The sequence below is a fragment of the Strigops habroptila genome, chromosome 12, assembly GCF_004027225.2.
Source record: "Strigops habroptila isolate Jane chromosome 12, bStrHab1.2.pri, whole genome shotgun sequence".
Lineage (NCBI taxonomy): Eukaryota > Metazoa > Chordata > Aves > Psittaciformes > Psittacidae > Strigops > Strigops habroptila.
Genome location: NC_044288.2, coordinates 17,513,017 through 17,533,806, shown reverse-complemented (window position 1 = coordinate 17,533,806; position 20,790 = coordinate 17,513,017). Strand labels below are relative to the sequence as shown.

General features: G+C 46.9%; 1 protein-coding gene across 1 annotated transcript; it reads right to left on the bottom strand.

The window, feature by feature from the left end:
- Nucleotides 1-458: 458 nt before the first annotated feature.
- STC2 (stanniocalcin 2) lies at nt 459-13,167 on the bottom strand. Its single transcript, XM_030503960.1, has 4 exons — nt 12,759-13,167; nt 10,462-10,604; nt 7,752-7,963; nt 459-4,142 (listed from the first exon to the last, which is right to left on the bottom strand). Exons 1-4 carry the CDS (start codon nt 12,907-12,909, stop codon nt 3,749-3,751), a joined length of 900 nt encoding a protein of 299 aa, XP_030359820.1. The 5' UTR covers nt 12,910-13,167; the 3' UTR covers nt 459-3,748.
- Nucleotides 13,168-20,790: the final 7,623 nt, after the last annotated feature.

Here is a 20,790-nt window from a genome sequence, read left to right as displayed (position 1 = left end):
TGGCATGCTACAGTGAACCCAGTGCATGGCTCCTGCTAAGGGAAACCTGCCAGAACAAGCAGGGGCTTTGTCTCAGCCTGAGAAAGGCACAAGCTTTTGTTATCTGTGTTTTTCATCCTCTAGTTCGTTGCACATCTCCCCTCGAACTAGTCTGCCACATCCCAGCTAAGCAGCCGTGGTCTACCTCTCCCAGGGGAATGACACATTGGTGACGAGGTCTCCACCCCTGCGCCAGTTCTCCCCAGTATACACAGAGTAAGGGCTGGCTCCATCCCCACATCTACCCCAGCCAAGGCACCTCTGCCACTGCCTGGCTGGCACAGGGAACAGGCTCAGGGGGACGAGCAGACAGATTACCTCTGCCCCTCTTGGCTGAAGCTGCTGGCCCAACTTCAGAGGGCTTTTCTTACCCCTTATCACATCAGCTGAAATTCCAGCTAACAAAACCCAGCCACAGACTTATTCAAAACATTTATTAGTGTTTAAGGAAAATAATAGTGTGAAAGGTACAGAGCTTTGTCTAAAGCCATATGCATTTTCTTTGTGTTTTTACAAGCTTATTTGGCTGCAAATTCTACACGAGATAAAACTAGTATGTTTTTCTCCCAGAGATTTGGAATTAAGGACAGGTTTGGTTTTTTTTTTTTTTGTTTGTTTTTTTTTTTTTTTATTATTTTCCTTTTTTTTTTTCCTTTTAGTTCAGCACTTTAAGTTAGGACAGCATTTTCCAGGGTTTTCTGCCATAGCTTTCCAGTAGGCGTTTTGCTTCTCCCATTATTTTCATTCCAGAACAAGGCTCATTCCAGATGCAAAGCGTAAAGGAAACATTCATACCTTGGCTTTTAAGCTAAACCTCCTTCATGAACAGCACGTTCATAAGGAATGTTAATTAAAGCATCATACAGTATCTAAATGGACTTTTTTTTCTGTTTTTATAAAGAATTAAGGCTATGTAGATGTCACAATAAAATAATCTCAGGTAAAATGCACCCTTTTTGTTAGATATGAAAGAAGGTTTAACAATAAATAAATGATTTATGCTGTCAATAACATTATGGAACTGTATAAAACTATATTTACACAGCTTTAAACATAAAAAAAAAAAATACTAGTGGCATGAATATATACAACACAGGTCATGACATACGTTTAAATTATCATAGCCAGCAGTGTTCTTTTTTAAATGGGGACACTATAATAAATAGAAATGTTAAATATTTACAATAATAGCATATGTGGAATCAGTAGATGAACACATAAAATCTTCACACACAGAGGAAAAAAAATTATGCCTTATACAAAAATCCCACCCACAGCTTCCCTCCCTCCCCCCAATTTTTACTGACTAAACCAGGGGAATATACAATTTTCCCCACAGAACGAATGAATACAAGTAAAACTGTATGCATGCTGAGGTGATACGTTGACTGAGACATTCAAGGATGTAGATCTGTATGTTTGGTTCCCATCGATGAATCAGACCTCTAATGAGAGAGGGATCTTATTTTAGTTCAATGCAAGAGCATTACGTTGGTAGCAAGTTGTTGTTTCTGTTTTGTGTTTGTTTTCTTTTTTTTTCTTTTTCTTTTTTTTTTTTTTTTATATAAAACAGTTGGATTGTCTTTTTGGTTTGAGCTTGTTCTTCATGGTGGCTGTATGCCACCAAGGGGGAGAGGACGCTCACAGGAAACCCATGGAGGCACGCTAGAAACCTTCTTATGGTACCACCAGCAGCCACTTAGTTTTTGGAGCAGAGGAGTTGGCCATTAGAGGCAGGTCCAAACCAACCTTGGCAAGCTCCTCTGTGGGACAGCTTGGGTGCCCCATCCATGGCAGAGCTGTTCTACAACCCAACGGGGCAGCTAGCACTTGCACTGCCAGGAGCTCCGCTCCTCAGGTCAGCATAGTCTTCACTGCCACAGTTCCTGGCCTGATCCCACCTCTTCCCAGTTAAGTTGAATGAAATTTTTTGTCACAGAACTTACCTAAAATCTGGCAGGATCAAGGTCATGTCTGTAAACAAAGACCTGGTGATCACATAGAGACACACCTTTTCGACTTAACTGTCCTCTCTTGCTTCCTACGTGGCTCCTATTAAAAGCAATGCCTGTAACTTCTGCGGGTGGATACATGCATTAAACCCTGAATATAGCTATTAGGAGCTGTGTTCACTTAGCAGTAAGTAAAATCTGAGTTGGAAATCGTAGCCAAATTCCAACACCCTCTACTGTTTATACAGCTCCTTCCCACCATGCGACATGACGTACGTTAGTTCACTGGGTACGTTCTGTCTCTACTGAACTGCCTTCCTGCCCCCACAGCTTTCCTCCCAAACTTTCTAAATGAGAAGGCTGAAATCCCTGGTGTGATTCTCACTTTCTAAGAAAACTTGCTTTTTCTCTAGAGGAAGCTGAGGAGCTCACCCTTCTGTCCCCGTGGATGCTGTAACCTCCATTTCCAGTACAGTATCTGGGGATATAGGATTGCAGATCTGCAACCTGAGAATTACAATTGCATAGGGGGTAGGAGAGATATGTTCAAACACCTCATTCACATTTAAAACTGGTTAGAGACAATAAGCTCTCGACACTCTTCATCTTTACTAACTCATTCTGCAGAGATTGGTGGTTATTATTTGCATGACAATTAAAAAAAACCCCAAGTCAACCCCCTCTCCTTATCTTTGGCATTTGGATAAACCACAGCTGATAGGCAGGTTAGAATGGGGCTCCACATCCTAGCAAACCGTGCCATGCTACTGCTAAGGAGATTTCTGATGGGCCTTCAATGCAGTCCTGCAGAAGAACCAAGTACATAGGGTCCTTCACTGTCTGAGCCTATGCCCACCCTTTTAAGCTTGGGCTGGAGGACCTGTGTCACTGAGCAGACAGGTGTAAGCAGAGAACGTGCACAGGGTTTTTATAGAGGTCCACCAGCATATTCCTGGGGGTCCCCCCTACTGTGCAAGTCTTAACAGTCACATTGCCTTGTCTGGAAGCTGACTACTCGCCTTTGATATGCTGAAGTGACTGGATTAGCAAGTGTCAAGTTATGCAGTGGTTAAAAAACAAACAGGGGGCACTTAGACTCTAGGCAGCATCACCCAGATGGGAACAATGGCTCAGAAGTTAGTTAAGAGAAAGCGGTGGAGCTCCAGACCCCACGGTTCCTGTGCAAGAGATGGGGTAGCTATTTCATTAGAGAGTGTCACATAGAGAGCCTTGAGCTCTTGTGTTCTCAGCCACAGACAGAAACCAAATCCCCCTGGAATTCAGCCATCTGCTGTAAGGCTGTGCCCTAAACCTTCGGAGGTGCTAAGCCACAAGCAGCCACATGCAATCTGGCAGAGCCCTCTTGGAACCTTCTCCCCAGCCAAGGGGACCAAGAAAAAAAAAAACCAACAAAAAAACCCCAAATCCTCAAAACAACCCAACAACCCCAAACAAGATCCTAAATTTCAGCTGACGTCCATTTCATAAAAAAGGGGAAATGAATTTAGCTGGAGACATTTTGCCACATTTGGTGGCTGCTCAAGTGTTGAGTTTGCTGGATCTATAACCCATTGCCACTGCTCTCCCTTTGCTACTATATACACTGTTGCCGAGGTCCATATATATCTTGCAATGCCCTGTGCTTGACCTCTGAATGGGAAATGCTTTGGAATGTCCATAGACGGGAAGATGGGACTCAACGGAGGAGGTTTCCAGTGGAGGGGGAGGATGGGGGAACGGGGACTTGGTGCCTTTTTTCACCTCCGGATGTCAGAGAAGTCGGACAGTTCTTCTGCCCGGTCCATGATCCCATGTACCCCTTTGGGACCGTGGCCCCCAGCTTTCACCCGGGCATGGGCGTTCAAGTGGCCCTTAGTACCTCTCTCTGCCTTGGATGCTCGCGAGCTCTCTCTATGGTCGGAGTCGGAGTGGGCCAGCATGTCCCCACGGCCAGCAGCAGCTTTGCCGGCTTCACCCGCCTTCTTCTCTGGACCCAGGATGGTGTCACTGTGCACAGACGAGGTGCAGAAGCTCAGGATGGAGCAGAGGCTTCCCCAGTTCTGTTCGCACTGGGCCTGGACGCTTCTTGTTATTGCTTTTTTCACCTCATCACCACAGGTGAGCAGGATGTTCACTAGATCAACATATGGCCTAGAGGGAAAGGAAACAGTGAGAGAAGAGTCAAAAAGATATATAAAGGTTATCTACCAGTAAACAAGTGCAATGGCCTCTCTGCCTTACCCTCCCTTGTGCACAGCACAGCTCAGTAGCGTTAGTCCCGTGCTACCCACTGACTTGGCAAGGTAGAGTTACTGCTACAAAATAGCTTGTAGAGCAGTTCTGCACCATATGTTTATTATGCAATATATCATATTCTAATCGGCCATATCGCTGTGAGAAATGCACATGATGGCATCCTGTCAAATGAAGCTTCACTCAAGTGCTGGATCTGCCTTGATTGCTCTCCCACTGGAGATACTCTGGGAGTACACCACAGGAATACACAAGGTCTACATGCTTGGCAAATGGGGTTGCCAAATGGAAGAACAGCTGGAAGAACTGCTATCTCACACCTTCTGCCACTCTCTCTTTCCATGCCCCCTCATCTTTATTAATCAGGATACGTAAGAAAGGAAACCTGCTCATGTTTAGAGCCATCAACTTGATCAAACAGCCTGCTATCTCCAGCTGTACTGCTGGTACAGAGCATATACCGATCATTATTCCACATTAGGAGGCATTTCCTCACCTCTGCAAGGAGAAGCAGATACTCAACTAGAGGTTCCCTGGTTTTTCTCATAATCTTTAGCTTTCCCTGGAGCACCACATGTTGGTCTCCACCACAACCAAGATCCTATCTGGACTCAGGATCTAGCTCCACAGAGCTCAGACACATGGGAATCCACTTGGTGTGGGAAGAAACAGGGCCATCAAAGTTTTTCTTTCCTTTATTTCCTCACAGAGTTGAGTACAGCTTTCAGTACATACTTTTTCCCAGCCAAACAAGGACTCCAAATGAGCCATGGCCAAATACCATTTCTGCTTCCTCCCCGTCCCTCTGTGCCCCCACAGCACAACGCAGCCTGAGTACAGGCACTTCCTCAGCCATGGGTCACCGAGTGCAGCGATTTTAAAATAGTTGTGGTCACAAGTTTTATGGGTCAATATTGATGTTGTCTATTGACACAACTGCTCAGCTGCTAGCAGGCCCAGAAGGACGTGCTTCAAAGTCTTCCACAGCAGGAACCATCCACAGTGCTAGAGGAGAACTGCCTGGGGCCAGCAGTCATGGCCATACTGGGTGCTGGGGGTGCACTTTCTGGGCACCAGCTCTGGTGGCCCTGGACCAGCCTCAATCTATTCCCAAGAACTATGTCAGAGGAGATGAAGAAAACCAACAGATGATGATCATAGTCTGACGCTACCCTGGTTTTACTTTGCCCAACGGCTTAAACTCATTCTGAATGACTAATCTTGGAGAGCCACCTATCTCAAAATATTTCCCATGTTTGGATTGTTTCTGCTGCTTAGAAAAAGTTACTTGGAATGCAGCGGCGACTGATCTGCCAGGGCCTGTCACCACTTCCACCATAGCAAATCAGCCTGACCCCCACCCCACCACAGCTGACTCAGGAGGAGACTTCACCGCCCTGATCGCGTTCCTCAACACTCATCGGGACAAAACAGTCAGAAGAAAATAGTCAGAGAACAAGCCCGAGAGCTGCCACTTGCTTCTCCACTCTTAGGTTTAAATGTAAAGCGGAAGATGAGAGAACTGAGCACATTGCACACAGAGAGATCCAGCAGAAGGAAGGGAAAAAAAAATAGAGAAATCAGTTGTTGAAATTTGGCATAACCTTTACAAAAATCTTTGTAAGAAAAAGGTTGCTGGTATGACTAAAAAGTGGCTCAGCTGCCAAAAATTTCAGGTATTCAGTCTGCCAGAGCCCTGTGGATTAATACTGGCCCATTTCTCAGTCACTGTTTTACTTTCTGCATTTCAGCTGGCCTGACCAGAGTACCTGAGCTGAGCACAAGGCTGCAAGTCAGCAGACGTGATTTTATTTCCAGCTCTGCCACACTTGCCTATTGATCTTGAACAAGTTCCTCAGTTCAAGAGCTTCGGAGATGGCCTCTAAATTTAGGGGAGGAGGCTGGCTGACTTCTATTTGGGGAGTCCTGCATAGAAAAGCTACACTCCGACTCAGTGAGATGCCGAAGTGTAGAAGCATTAAATGAGATCATGCAAATTATAGGTGTTCAGCTGAATGACCCATCTCTTCTCAAACCAAGACCCCCCCTAGTTAAGCTTCCAAGAAATAAGCAGCTGCCTTTGAGCATTCCTGCTTTAGACTGTTTGTAAAATAAGGATGACTTACTCCTCTTTGGACAGGCTTTTGGCTCTCAGAGTTCTTCTCATCCCCAAATGATGGGGGGGAAGGGAGGGTTTAAGTGGTGCCAAGCACCCAATTTATAGCCTACTAACGCAGTCTGAGCAGCACCCACAGAGAGGTGCTGCTGCGCAGGACAGAGCCCCGCTCTCCCTCTCCCCCTGCCAGCAGGATGCTGCCCTTCACCCTGGCAAGACCTGGATCTGCCACTAGCCATGCCTTTCATCCCAGCATCAGGAATGCCCATGGAAAGGGCCTTGCTTTCAGGCCACCATGTTCAGCTCATACAAATCACAGCAAACAATTCTGCATGAGTAAACTAGCATCGAAGTGTCTCTCTGCAACTACAGCTTAAGTATTAGGAGGGTGGTTTTCAACAGAAAGTAAGGGAATTAGACCACAGCTCCTTTGGATCCCAATGCAAATGCAAGGTTAGAAGTCCAAAATAAATTATTATGGAAAGAAAAAATAAATTATCTCTCATGACTGCTGGGATTTGGAGTTTCTGTGCTAATTCCGCTAGGGATAAAAAGGCATAGAGGTGTGGTAGGAAGATGCTCTAAGGTTAAGCCTGTTGCCAGGCTGTGGCTCAGCTTTCTTGTTTGGGAGTGAGATGTTCACCTGCAAGAAAAACAGGCTCCAATTTTTGCATTTCTGCACAAAGAGTTGGTACAAACAGCTTGTGCCTGGTTTGTTGCTGTCATGTAGCAGCTTTGATCAATTCCAAATAGGATTCATGCCTGCCATTCCTCAGAGGGCAGCTGTGTTCCCAGTCAGAGGGATGAATGCCTCAAAATCTGACTTGTGTCTTCATTTTGTACACCTCCATGTTTTATTAAAAAGCATCTGAGATTAATACAGAATAAGATGAATGGGAGATTACCTGGGGGACTGCAGCTCTTTCAGGGACAATTAGCTACAAGACATTTGAAAGTATGTATTTAAAGAAGAAATCATCATCTTGCTGACAACTCTGCACAGACCTTCTTCCCCTTTCTTCTCTAGCTGTCATCTTTAACAGGATACTGGGGTCAGGAACAGTGCCTTTGAGCTCAGAAAGCTCAGAGACATTGTGAGATGCCTCTGGAAATGGCAGACTGTATTTGCCAGAAGACCAAGGAGACAGCTAGGTCCAACTTCAACCCATTTCATCTCCTTCCACAGTCACATCTAGCCCTTGTAAACAAACTAGACTTCCAAGGCCCCTGTGAAGAACGCATTACCTTGGTCTTGTACATGGGAAAACAAGACATGCTTAAGGCCAGAAGAAGGTGAAACAGCTCCTGGGCAGATGCACAGCCCATTGGCACCATCGTGCTCCTGGAAGGAGCTCCCACGCCTCTGACTGCACCAGCGCGGAGGCACTTACTCATGCTGCAGCAGGTCTTTGAAGTGAATCATCTCCACAATGACCTGGACGTTCTCCTTGGCAGCGGAGCAGAGGTCATGCTTCAGGTAGCACTCCCGCTGTAACTGGAACACCATCTCTTTAATGGCAGGGCACTTACGGCTGATGCAGCTGAATTTATGCCTCAAGGCATGAGCCTTACACTTCAGAGCGTCTTTAATGAAGGATTTTCCCTGAGAAGAAAAGAAATGGAGTAGGTCTGTATTTTTGTCCATTAAGCACAGCAGCTGATTTATGCCCAGCCAGCTGCTCCTCTGTAGGACAATGTCAACGGTTATTAGATTGCTAAGGGTATCACTTAATAGCTTTTCCCCTCCTCTTTTCTTTGTTTCTCTGTCCTTAAAGACCATGCCAAATTACCTGGCTTTGCTCCCCCAGTAGAACTGAACACACAGGGCTTCCTCACTGGTATTTTGAGGTTTCCTTTGCCCCAACAGCTGAATGCCCAACAAGGGAAAGGACAAAAGTGAGCACCTTGAAATGATTCAGTGCTTGAGTTACTGGCTTTGTTCACTTCTGGGGTGGCAGCACAGCAGGTTCACACAAAGGAAAGGGCAGGGCATCCTGCCATGGCTGAAGTGCCCAGGACCACAAGCAGATACACATGCAGTAACTGCAAATAAGGGTTTCTTTTAATTTTTAAAATTAGTTTGCAAACTCATACACATGTATGCACCTTCTATATGCACTTGTCCCACTCCCCAGCTGTCAGTATTTTCTCTATGACCACTGCCTCAGGGAGGGACTCAAATCAGCACTAATAATAATCCTACAGTGTCTGGATGCCTGTTTGCTGCAAGAAATTGTGAGATTAAGAAAAATCAAATCAAGAAACTACAATAGTAAATTGCAGGAAAGCTGCTTTAGTAGCACCTCTTTAACCACTGTTTGGGATTCCTTTAGTCAATTGCTTAGAGGGCATCAAAACCATCCCTTCCTTTTCTGTTTGCTATCTGACACTACAGCAGCCATATACAGGGCTTTTGTCACAGTCTGACAGCTCTGCTCAGACTCCCTTTATGCTGCTGAGCAATAGGTGTGCGGAAGCCTCCTGCACTGCATCCATCCCTTCATTAGCTCCAAACTATTTTACACAAGTGAAGACCAAATTCTTGTTATCCTTTATCCAAGGAGTATATTGGCACAGCTCCACTGATATTAACTAAGATTCACTCAGGCCTGCAAGCAGATGTCCCCAAACTGTTTCAAGCCAGAAATGTTTCTTGCTGCACAAAGAACTGCTTCAGTCATCATCCCTTTCAATTCCCCATACTAAAGGCACTTGCTCTTCCCTTCAGTAACAAACATGCTCAGCATGGTAGGCAAATAAGGATAAAAAAAAGAACATACTTGTATAAACCAAACCTGACATCAATTCTCTGGTTTCAGAGTGAGGGAAGGAGAGCAGAAAGCAGAGAACAGAAAATGGCCAATGTTAGTCGTGTCATTTAATGCAGCCTGAAATAACTGTACGTAATAGAGAGATGAACCATGAAATGTTGTGTCATTGCAGAGGCTAAAGTCACCTCCATATTGACTAAAACTCCGTGGGTTTAATACTTCTGCTCTGGAGATAGCCTGGATGTGAAACAGGCTGTATTTAACTAACAGCATCTAGGGATTGTGGGAAATAGGCATCAATGGCTACACTGAGCCTTCATAGGCCCCTTTCTTTCCCCTCCCAACAGGCCTCAACTTCTTTGGTCAACTCTGTTCACCAACAGAATATGGTGCAAAAATAAATTAGTGTTTTCTGGAAGCCACTTGGAAATTTAGTTGAAGAAACAGAAGAAACTATTCCCATTTCAATGGCTTGCCACACCCTTCATGCATCCTTGAGAATTTGAGCCTAAAACTCCAGCACTTCAAAAGCATTTCCTACTGGGTGGTCCCACCATGTCTCATGGAACAGGCTGAATCCTGAAGACAGCTCTACTTTATAGCATGTTTTTAACAGTGCCATGTAGCTGGTGCTTTTAGTCAAGTTATACTGTAAACTGCATGGTCAAGCCAAATGCCGCTGGCCCGTCGTAATGTTCTCTTCCCTCCACGCTGAAATGGGAGAGTAGGTTTACAAGACATAATAACAGGATGTCTCAATGATGCATAAATGGTCTGGGGAGAAAATGAAGGAGACAAACTTAATACCGCATACCATCTAAGTAACGTATTTTAACGTGCTTGAACCAAAGACTTATTTGAATAGAGCAGCTTTAGGAGGTTGCCTGTACTGGTTGCGTGCGAGTCTTGAGAACCAACTTTAGTAACTGCACATTGGGAAATATTTTGATATGTCTAAAGGACCTGGGAGCCCAAGCTGCATTTCAGAATTGGCTTTGAACAAACATGGTGTAGAAGCTTAAGCTGCCTAATGTTTCAGAAAACCATGTTCAGCATTCCAATTTAGTTATTCTGGGTACAGTAGGTGGAGGTGATCCAGGGAGCTGTAGCTAGAGACAGCCCGTCTCTTGGGACAGGTTGCACACCCCTGTTCTATTACTGTTCTGGGGTCTTGATTCTGAACCCTTCAACAGAAATATTCTTAGGTCATGTGCAAAAGTAGATTTGCTCTGTAACTAACTTTTTTTTGCAAAGATATGTTAAGGAACTAACATACATGCCGAGTGTATATTAGAAGCAAGCAAGTACATAGGACATTTCACTGTGTTACCTGGGCATCAAATTTTCCAGCGTTGTGCAGGAATGTCATGCAGATCTCATGTAAGCCTCGGATCTCGCAAGAATTGTTTTCAAAGCATTCAAACACTCCACATCCCACATCGCCAGCATTAACCAGGCAGTGCTGGATTTCAGCTACAACGAGCATTGATTACAGTTAATTTGAAGAACTGTTCAGAGAAGCTGTTGGTGGGTAAGGGGAGGGAATTATTTTGCCAACATCATCAGTTCGAAAGTAAAAACACGCAACAACAGCTCTTGTACTCACAGCATGCCCACTTTTTGTGGAAATTAGGCCAAAACTTGGGTGTATTTTGTTATGAAAGTGATATCCAAGAAGTAAATGCCAAATCCACTATACTTACGTCAAGCTATTTCACTTGAGAACTGTCTAATGCTTTCGCATTCCTCAGGAGCAAAGGACAGGCATGATTTTTGCTGTCCGACTTGTACAAAGCCCCCCATCAACTTCCAAGTGCCAAAATGAGAAGCCAAGGACCCAGCCAGCTAAAATATCTCATTTCTGGTACTTTGAGCTAGTTTCTAGCTATTTAGCACAATGTTTTTTGTAGACCACTGGGCTTCTCCTCTGGTGATGCTTATGAAGTTAATGGCAAAACTCTCACTGATACATAAAGTCCTTTAAACTGAGTGCTGCATAAAGGTCCAACTATGCCTTCACCTATGCAGAAGTCAATTGAAAAAATACATATTTATATATGTAATACATAAAATAGATGTACTGGAGCTAGCCATTACACATGTTTATTCTGCCCTTTCAGATATTATGTAATACTGTAATAAAAAAATGCTAATACTCACTTAGAAAAAAAACCCCAAAAATCTAATTCTTAACAAGACACATTCTGGTCCTTAAAAAAAAAAAAATAATTAAAAAATTAAAAGAAATGGATGTCGTAGTACTGCCAGAGGGAAGGTGGTTGCTGAAAAAGCCTGGGGATAAAGTTAAACAGGAGCAGTTTTTAGACCAGAACTGAGGATGCTAAGAATTCCTGTACTCTGTACCCTAGTGGTACCTTTAATTAAAGCTCGCCCTTGGGAGCCAGCCTAATCCCTCTCCGAACCGCAGCATGGTTCAGACATCCCCAGCCCCCCCTCCTTTACCATGCGGTCCATTTGCAAGTCTTTACAGCAACTTTCGGTCTAATTTCAACCCGCTGCAAGGCAGAGAGAGCAGCCGCGGATGGAAATGCGGACTCTGAGGGAGTTCCCATGCCCTCCCCCCGGCTCAGAACCAAATCACTGCCGCTGCATTTTTTTTTCCCTCCCCCCCCCCTTCTACCTGCCCCGAAGTGCAGCGCTGGGGGAGGGACAGGGGGTCGGCTCCGTGGGTTGTCTCGGCCACACGCGAAAAGCTGCGCAAACACACACGCACCGAGGGGGGATGGATGGAGGGGGATGGAGCTCTTTGTGGAGCGCTGCAAAGCGCGGAGCTGGGCTTTTTTTGGGGCTGGGAGCTCAGCTGTAGTGCTTGTGTTGGCATCCGGATGCAAACCCTTTGCCGGATCACATGTCCTGGCTCCAGCGTGCTGAGAACTGCACAGTGCCGTGATTCACATGTGGCAGTCCCTAATGGGCATTCGTGCATTCCTGCTCGTGTGTGTTTAAACACGTCTCGCAGCACTGAGAGTGTTAAAAGGGGGGTGGGGGGGGGGAAGAAAAAAAGGGAAAAAGGAGAAAGGGGGAAAGAAAGGGGAGAGGGGGAGGAGGGAAGCGTCTGGATCCCGCGCTCTCTCTTTGCACGGCTGGGAAGCGATCCAGAGAAGTGCACGCCTCAGCTCTCTTTTTTCTAGGCAGATAATACCCGGGGGAGGGAGCGCAGGGGGCGGGAGAGGAGGAGAGAAACCCCCGGCCCGTTGCATCATTGCATGACTCCCTACGGAGGAGGCAAAGCACCAGTCATTTCCAGCCGCTTCCCCTTCCCTCCCGTCCGTCCCCGTCCTCCCCTCCTCGACCCGGTTTCAAACGCTGCGCCGAGAAACTTTCTCCTCGGCAGCCCCGCACCTCCGCGGGCCGGGGTCGGGCTGCCCAGGCGCTTCGCTCGGAGCGCGGCCGCGGCTGTTGCAAGGGCAACACGTGCTTGGCAAAGCCGGGCTTTAAAGGTAATTAGAAGCGAGCTCTTATTTCCTCTGATGATTTATGCCTGACAGTCGGACGCCGGAATAAAACGCCTGTCATAACTCCATTTCACCGGCGCTCCAGAAGCGGTGGGTGAGGAACACACTCACCCACACCCCACCTTCGCACCCCCCCAAGCCACTGCCGTACCTGTGTTCTGCAGGGACAGGCGCCCCTTTTGCTGCGGGGTCCTGTCCTGCGGCCCCTCCGGCGGGTGCGTGGCCTCAGTGCCCGCCGCGGCCCGGGCGACAGCGAGCAGCAGGGCCAGGGCCAGCAGCTTGCCGCGGAGCTCCGCGCACATGGTCGCGCCTTCCCCCCGCCGCCGCCGCCGCGTCCTCCCCCGCGGGGTGCCGCACCCGGGCCCAGCGCGCTCCTCGCCGCGGCCCCGCGAACCGCATGTGCCCGGCGCGGCGGCGAGCGCGGAGTGGCGGTGGCGGCGCCGGAGGGTGCCTCAAATATCCCCGCCGAGCCCCGGTGTCACTCGCATGAGGGAGCCGAGCAGGTGTCGCTCCGCGCCGCGACCAATGGCAGCCGCCGCACCGCTCCGCCCGCCCGCCGGGGGCCGGCCCGGCCCCGCCGGCAGGTTGCAGCGGCCCGCCTCCCCCGGCCCCACCCGCGCCGCGACGCGGGGGATGGGCGTGCGGGGGGCAGCGGGCACGGACGGCACCCGGCGGGGAGGGAACGGTGGTGGTGGTGAGACACAAGTTGCCTCCCCCCGGTGGTATGGGCGGGGTGGGGGCAGAGGGAAAAATAAGGTGAAAAAGCGGGATTTTGACAAATGCGCTGCTTTGGAGGGGGGGAGGAGGCACCGAGCGGCCGGTCCCCCGCAGCCCCAGGGCTGGGAAGGGAACTTCGGGCGGAATGGGGAAGCAGTGGGGGTGCCCGTGCCCGGAGCGGGCTGCCCGCGCCGGCCGTCTGCGGCACTGCCGCCTGGTTGTAAGACTTGCTTTAAAAGAAAAAGGAAAAAAAAAAAAAATCTCTCTCCGAAGCAGCTATTGCACTGACTTTCTTGGAAACCCTCCACCCGCCACTCCTTTTTTTTTTTTTTCCTTCATTTTTCCTGGGATTTTGTACCCTGCGAGCTCCGGGTGGATTTGAGCAAAATCCATCACTTGGAGGGGGGGCTGGCAGGGGGGTCGTGGTACCTGAGAGCGGACCCGGCCGGGTGAGCAGGGCCGGGTGCTGCCTTCCGTACCCCCCCCCCCCCTCCCCCGGGCACCACGTGAGGAGAGCATCACTTCTGCAACCCCCCTCACTCCCCAGAGCAACCCCCCAGCCGGCTCTGGCTGTTCCCTTTGTCCGGTGGCTGGAGCGGGGCGAGGGGACGGGGACACGGACACGTAGGAAAATCTCGAGCAGGTGATGGGAAGTGCCCATGCAGTCTGCCCTTGCCCTGCCGTAATGCACATCAGATGTTTCATCAGAACCCGCGGATCCCGCCTCCCCCCTCAGCCCCGGGGCGCGCTGTGCCGTGCCGGGGGTCCCGCCGAGGGGAAGGCGGGGGGGGGCCCAGCCAGGAATGTCTCCATCTGCTGCTGCCGCCCCGCTTCCTCACAGCTGTCAAAATGCACTTGAGGAAATCCACTCACACCTCCCCGAGCAAGGGTCTCCGCGGCGGGACGTGACACCGCGCCGCAGGACCATGGCTCCGCGTCTGTCCCCCCCTCCCCTTCCCGCATCCCCCGAGACATCCCTGCCGGCCCCGCTCCTCGCCTCGGCCTCCGCTGGTTTTGTCCCAGGCCGGGAGGTTTGTTTGCTGGGTCTGAGCGGTGCAAAGTTTGTTTATCATTCTTTAGGGTTTCACTTCGAAACATCTTTTTTTTTTTTTTTTTTTTTTTTTTTTTTTTGGCTGAAATTCTTCGCGGTGGTGCCAAGCTCATGTGGAAATTCCCTTTTATCAATACGCTGAAGTGCAACTCGCAGCTTTCCTCTAAGGATCTGGCTGTGCCAGTGTGGATGGCTGCAAAGCTCCTGTTCCTGGTCTCTGCCCTTTTTGACAGCAGGGCTGTTAAAGGAATAGTTTTTTCTTCTTCATTTTTTACCTCACCCTGAGTGCCCGGTGGCCCTTCTTTTGTCCATGGTCTCTTACTATTGACACTGCTGAAGAATTTTGATATTTAATTGCCTTTGCTAGGTCTAAGTAGCCTGATTTTAGCAATTCTCATCTCCAGTGCTCTAAGACCAGGGTCTGAATGAACTTGGGAGCAGCAGAAGGAGTACAGGCAGGGGGATTTAAGGGACAGCAGTTTGTTGCAGGAGGTAACAACCACTGTACTGTTCCTAACCAGCAAGTTTGTATTATACACATGTTTAATTTTTTTTCTTATGCCTCAGAAACTGTGCTTCCTCCTAATGCCTTTAACCTGCTGCTTCAGGTCTGATGCCCTCGTGCAGCCATTCTTCATCGATCTTTCTGCCTCTTTTTAAAGTTACGATTTTTGGATGGGTTTTGCCCTTTTGACTTAAAGGAATTCCATGCATCCTCCATGTGCCAGACCCCGGGTTCCTCCCTCTGGTTCACTTCTCAGGTCTCATCATTTCTCAGAGCGTGTCCTTCAAACCACGCAGCCCTGGCTGCCCTAGTGCAGCTCATCTTCTCCTTCAGCCAATATCGTTTTAATTGCTCCATCCAAGGTTATTTCACATCTTTTCCTTACCAAAACCGTGCCTAAAATAGCACCCCCTCGTGTCACTATTTGGTGAAGAAATCTGCCGGCACTCAGAACGTTCAGCATTCCCCATCCCTTCCTGCTCAGGAGGCGCTGCTGCGCGGTGGATGGACTCTGCGCGGTAGGATTTTTCCCTGCCTTTCTCCCTCGAGGTCACTCATCAGGGTGCTGCTGGGATTAGAGGATCTGATCCCACTCAGCCCTTAGCAAGGCAATGAGCTGTGCCTGCATTTTAAAGGTGAGTGCTGGCAGGAAAAATGCTCATGATACACAAGTCATGCTCTAGCAAATTTGGCATCTTTTGGAGTGTGGCGTAACTTGCTCCCTGGCAGCACAATCGACTGCCAATCTGCGTGCCAGGTAATTTTATAGAATAGTTACCAATTCCAGTGATTTAGTGACTGGTTTCCAGGAGACTTGGGATGCCTGGGTCCAGAGGCGCTGAGCCTGCAGCTTTTCCCCAGTGGCAGGGAGCTTGCGTGGACACCGGCACCTGGTTGCAGGATGGCATCCTGTTGGGAGGCGTTTGGTGATGTGTTTGAGGAGTAGCACTTTGGAGAAGACCACAACTACTTCCAGCAGTTTTGAATGACTGTTGGCTTTTAGGAATACACTTTTGAGCTCCCTTTAGCTAACATACATAGGTTTTACTTTTTAAGAGTGTTTCATAATTTGATTAAAACTTTGTATGATGAAGCAGTAGCATGACAAAGCAGTAGCATGAACATTTTGCAACTACCTTTAAATGGGAAGCATTTAATTGTTTGGGGTTTTTAGGGAGATGAGCTACTCTCATGATTATTAAGAGGGCTGTGTCCCTGCAAGGCCGTTGCAGGCAGGTAAAGGCTGAGGAATGCTGTGCAAGAGGCTCCAGCGCACAGGGAGAGAGCGAGCACGCCCAGTTACGAAGGATGGAGAGGCTGATGACTTCAAAAGGGAAGAGGATGCTGTGGGGAAGGTGTGCCGAGGTCTGGATTCTGTGTTTTTTTATCTGTGACTAAACACATTTCACAGTAGAGTTGGAGTAAGCTGTGCTGTGCAGCCCCAGCAGCACAATGGGATTTCATCAGCCTTGAGAAAATAAGCAAGGCAGGGGAATTTACTGTTGCCTCTTCTCCTGGGTAATTTCCCCACCTCAGGGCTTAGTGCAAGGTGCTGACTTGCAAATGACACATCATTACGAAGCCAGCCCAGAGCTGCAAAGCATTGCTGGGAAAGTGGTCGGGAGAGCAGAGGAAGCTGCCTCTTGGACTTGGTTCCTCCTGGTGTGGGACTTGCTCTGGGAATGTGTTGATTTAATTCCCACAAGTTGGTTCTCGGATGGTGCGAATAAAGCTGCTGACAGTGACTGAAATGGGATTTGACACTGGAGAACCTGTTAGGCTCAGTAAATGTAGGTCTGCTGGGAAGCTTCAAAGGGTTGTATTTTAAGCCACTTTTCCCCCATCATCGTTGATTTAGTATTTTTGAATCTCTGGTAACTGTAGTTTTTATGATGAACGAGCAGAAGTTGACAATAAAGCCACAGAGAATGAAATGCGAGAAAAGTCAGAGCTAATCATATTTAAAATTATACAGCCATTATTTTTTTCCTGATTGCTTGTATAAAAATCAGGTATTTGAGAAATGGGTTTCAATGACTTACGCACCACGTTTAAAGATGGTCTGGCTTCTTTGATAAAATATGAACTATTTGAAAGATTTACAAGTGTCAGAAATCCTGCCAAACATTTTAGTATTTAGAGCAGCAGGAAACCACTCTGTGATATTTTTAAAACAGGTATTTACTCAAGTAATTGGTTACTTTTTATGTGGAATAAGAAAACCTGGTGCAGCTATATTGGACTTGACATAAAAGACAGGTATGTAATTTGTGAGCAAAACAGGCTGGAATGTACACATTGTACCTGGGGAGGTATTTCGAGAAAGACAACTCCTTGAGACAAAAAGCCAAAACAACAGACATGCTAGGTTGCGTGCCAGCATTGTTTATTCCTCAGTTAATCAGCTGTGTAATGAGTGTCCTGAAACAATCCCTTCTGCCCAGGTAGTTTAAGTTTCAAACTTTATAAGCTTTGCGGCCTTCATAAAATGGATTACAAGAAAGTTGGATGAAAAACACATGTTTCTGAGAACATTTTGGTTCAAATAATAATAAAAAAAAAAAAGTGGCAATGTCAGTGCCAACAATTTACTACAGAATATCTGAACCAGATGCCTCTAAACTATAATTCCAAGCAATTTGCCAGAATTATGTATTTGCTTTATTCTTTAAGTCAAACTAAAGATATGCATGGTTTTTATTACTTGTGGATAGAAACAAAAATGTGATGTGATTACAACTAATATAAGGCAGATAATGCCAAACAGTCATGATTTCTGTGACTACTGCACTAAAGCAAAATGGAAGCTCTGTTGGCAATTATGTGCGAAAGGGTTGTCAAAATGTGGCTGTTCAGATTGAGACATATCAGACTGCAGTCTGCTTAGTCATCAGATAAGAGCATTGGCCAAAACATCTATTTTTCCCCTTTTCTCACATCAGTGCATTTTTCCCCCTCCCCGAGAGAATGGGGAAGAGATCTGCAAAACATGCTGAGTTACATTCTTAACTAGAATAATGCACAGAAGGGACTCTTGGTAGGAGATACTTGTAGGCAATCTCTGACTTGCTGGTTCTTATGCAGATGAACTGCTTTCTGATGGTTGAAAAGACAGGCATTGACATCAAAATTGCAATCTTGAAAGGACAGAGTGAGTTTTAGCAGGAGTTTTTATGACATTACATGTCACTCAGGTTATAAAGGGTTCTAGCTGGCACTCCCACAAGCTGAAACAATCTTTACCTACTGTCAAGAGGCTCTCAGAAGAACTCAAATAATTTCCTTGAGTGAAGTGGCTACCTCAGTCAGCTGCGGCTTGACGCAGAGAAGTGCTGAACATCCTGTAACACCCATATTCCCAGGTTGGATTCCAAATCAGCAGGGAGAAAAATACATCAGAAACTAGGGAAAAGCTTTTCAAGAAGAAGCTTTGATTTAGAGAATTGTTCAGCAAAGTCACCAAAACCGAATCCCCCTGTGTGTTATAAAGAATCTGCAAAAGATTTGCAGTGGAGTCTCTGGTTTCATCCAGACAACGGCCTGCTGGGACACAGTCAGTTCCATCTCCCAACTGAGGGCTGCGGTGGCAGAGCCTGCTTGGAGGAGCATGGAAACTCATCACAGCTCTTCTGCAGAAATCATGTTTGATTTTTGGGAAAAACATGCTTTTGTATAAAACAATAAGGAGTTACCTGGGTCCCTCCTCTGAAGACCACCTGCTATAGAAAGTGTTCTTCTTTATTTATGTGATTAAAGGTTAATATGTGCTTTATTCCAGGTAGGATCAAACCCGGAAATGAACTGGGTTCCACCTGAAACACAAGATGGTTTTGCATTTTTGAGCCTACCAAATCCTGAAGCAATAGCTGTAGGAGAGATGAGAATGACCACTATGATATTAATGCCAAAGCCCAATGTGAATAATTAAGTGTCACGGCTGACATATTTATCAGATACACACATCTTATGTGTGTTTATGATGTAGTTGTGTGAGGCAGAAGTTAAAGCTGGGTGAGATTTGCTAGTCCCAGGGTGTCCTTCTCCTTTGCAATGCCAGATTCTTCTGGTGTTCTGGTTCCTTGGTTCCTCCTCCACTCCACCTGCTGAAGGAGCCACAAGTGATACTTGCAGTCAAAGTGGACATTGACAACATTGGTTTTTTGCTCTGGAAGAAACTAGCTCGGCATTCCTGGCCTTCCAATTCATACTTACCCTACCAGCTTGTGGCCAGGCCAAAAAACCAAAAAGCTATAGCCCGTCGTGCTAGGACTATCAGAAACCCAGGTAAGGTAACGGGACTGTAATTCCATGGGGCTCGCCAAGAAGGAAACATGCCAGTGTAATTAGAGTGGTAATTATAGCACCGTAGTCACCACCCACAAAGTACGACTCTCTGCAGAGTACAACGATTCCAGAATCAGAGTCCAAACAATATAATGCTCTTAAATTGCCCTACCCACCAGTCCTGGCTCTCAGTTGGATTGACCTCAGATTGAAAGTGAATCTGCCTCTCCTGTGAATGGCCATGCGGATGCCAGCAAACACAAATCGAATGGATGGTCTGCCTGCCTCTCCTATGCTTTCTCTCCACTGATTCACTTCAGGCAACAGCTGATGCTGAGATTAAGGGCCAAGTTTTGTTTTCACATTGGACCCAAGAAATTCAATGCAGAGCATGTCAGAGCAATGAGACAGAAATCACATCTACAGTCCCATCTTAGTCTCTCATTGGCTTTTCATAAGCCACATTTCACTTTGTACGTGCAGATGGTCTTCCCACTGCTTTGGGACTTATCAGTGCAGATGTGACAAGAGCTAACCCACAGATCTAACTCTTCGCATGGCCTAACCACAGTTTCTTGGTGGGATCTCTCATTTAATTTGTATGGGATCTAGGCAGATGCTCTGACACAGCACAGCCCGTAAACCATGTTGGCTTTGAGATACTTGCATTTGTGACATACATGATACAGTTCATGGGTTTGTATTCTTCCTGTGGAATAATGAGTAGTGTGAATTTAAGTTCACATAAATCCCCCACCTTTTCAGTGAATAGTTAGTTGTCGAGCCCACAGAGTTGAGACTAAAAAGATTCCTCAAATCTTAACAGTTATGAGCAGGTCTTGCAGACAGCATGTAGAAAAATCAAGGCTCAATGTAGCAAGCAGACCCTTGGTCCTGCTGCTTTGTGGGCATTGGATGAGCAGTTATCAATACTGGAACAGGCAAATTTTAATATACAAATTAAAGTCCTGCTCTGTCTCAGGGTCTACTGATTCCACTGGGACCACCCGGATGCAGGAACCTGCCTCAGCCTCTCCTTTTGCGGGGCTGATGCTAACAGCTGTTTTCAAATCAATTTTATTGATACCTTTAATTATCATTTATGACAAACAGCTTGCAGTTTGCCACTATGATGAGCACGTTGCCAGCATCACCTGTATCTATTTATTCTGAGCATCATTTAATGTGTTTTTATTATGATTAATTAAGATCAGATTTTTGCTTGCTGTAGAAGCCTTTGATTTTGCAATGCTGTGGTGGCGAGAGCGCTGTCCTGTTGTTTATACATCGCCATGTGCTTGCTCTGGGGACATTGTGCACAGTATATCCACAAGCATGCATGCCTGCTTTCAGTGGGATCTGACGCCAATGGAAACACATTCTTTGAAGAGATAGGTAATTACTTAAGACTTTGTTACAGCAGGACCAATAGACTATTTGAACCAGTTTAGTATTCATAATAATACGCGGTTCGGAGCTGAATAAAAGGCTATAATTCTTTTGAGGGGTTCCGCTGACATAATAAACCACGAGAGCTCAGCTAGTCAGCAGAAACCAAAGATTGGATTATAGCTGGGCTCATCAGCATGGGACCGTACATGGTAGTTTCTCATGTCTGCAAAGGGA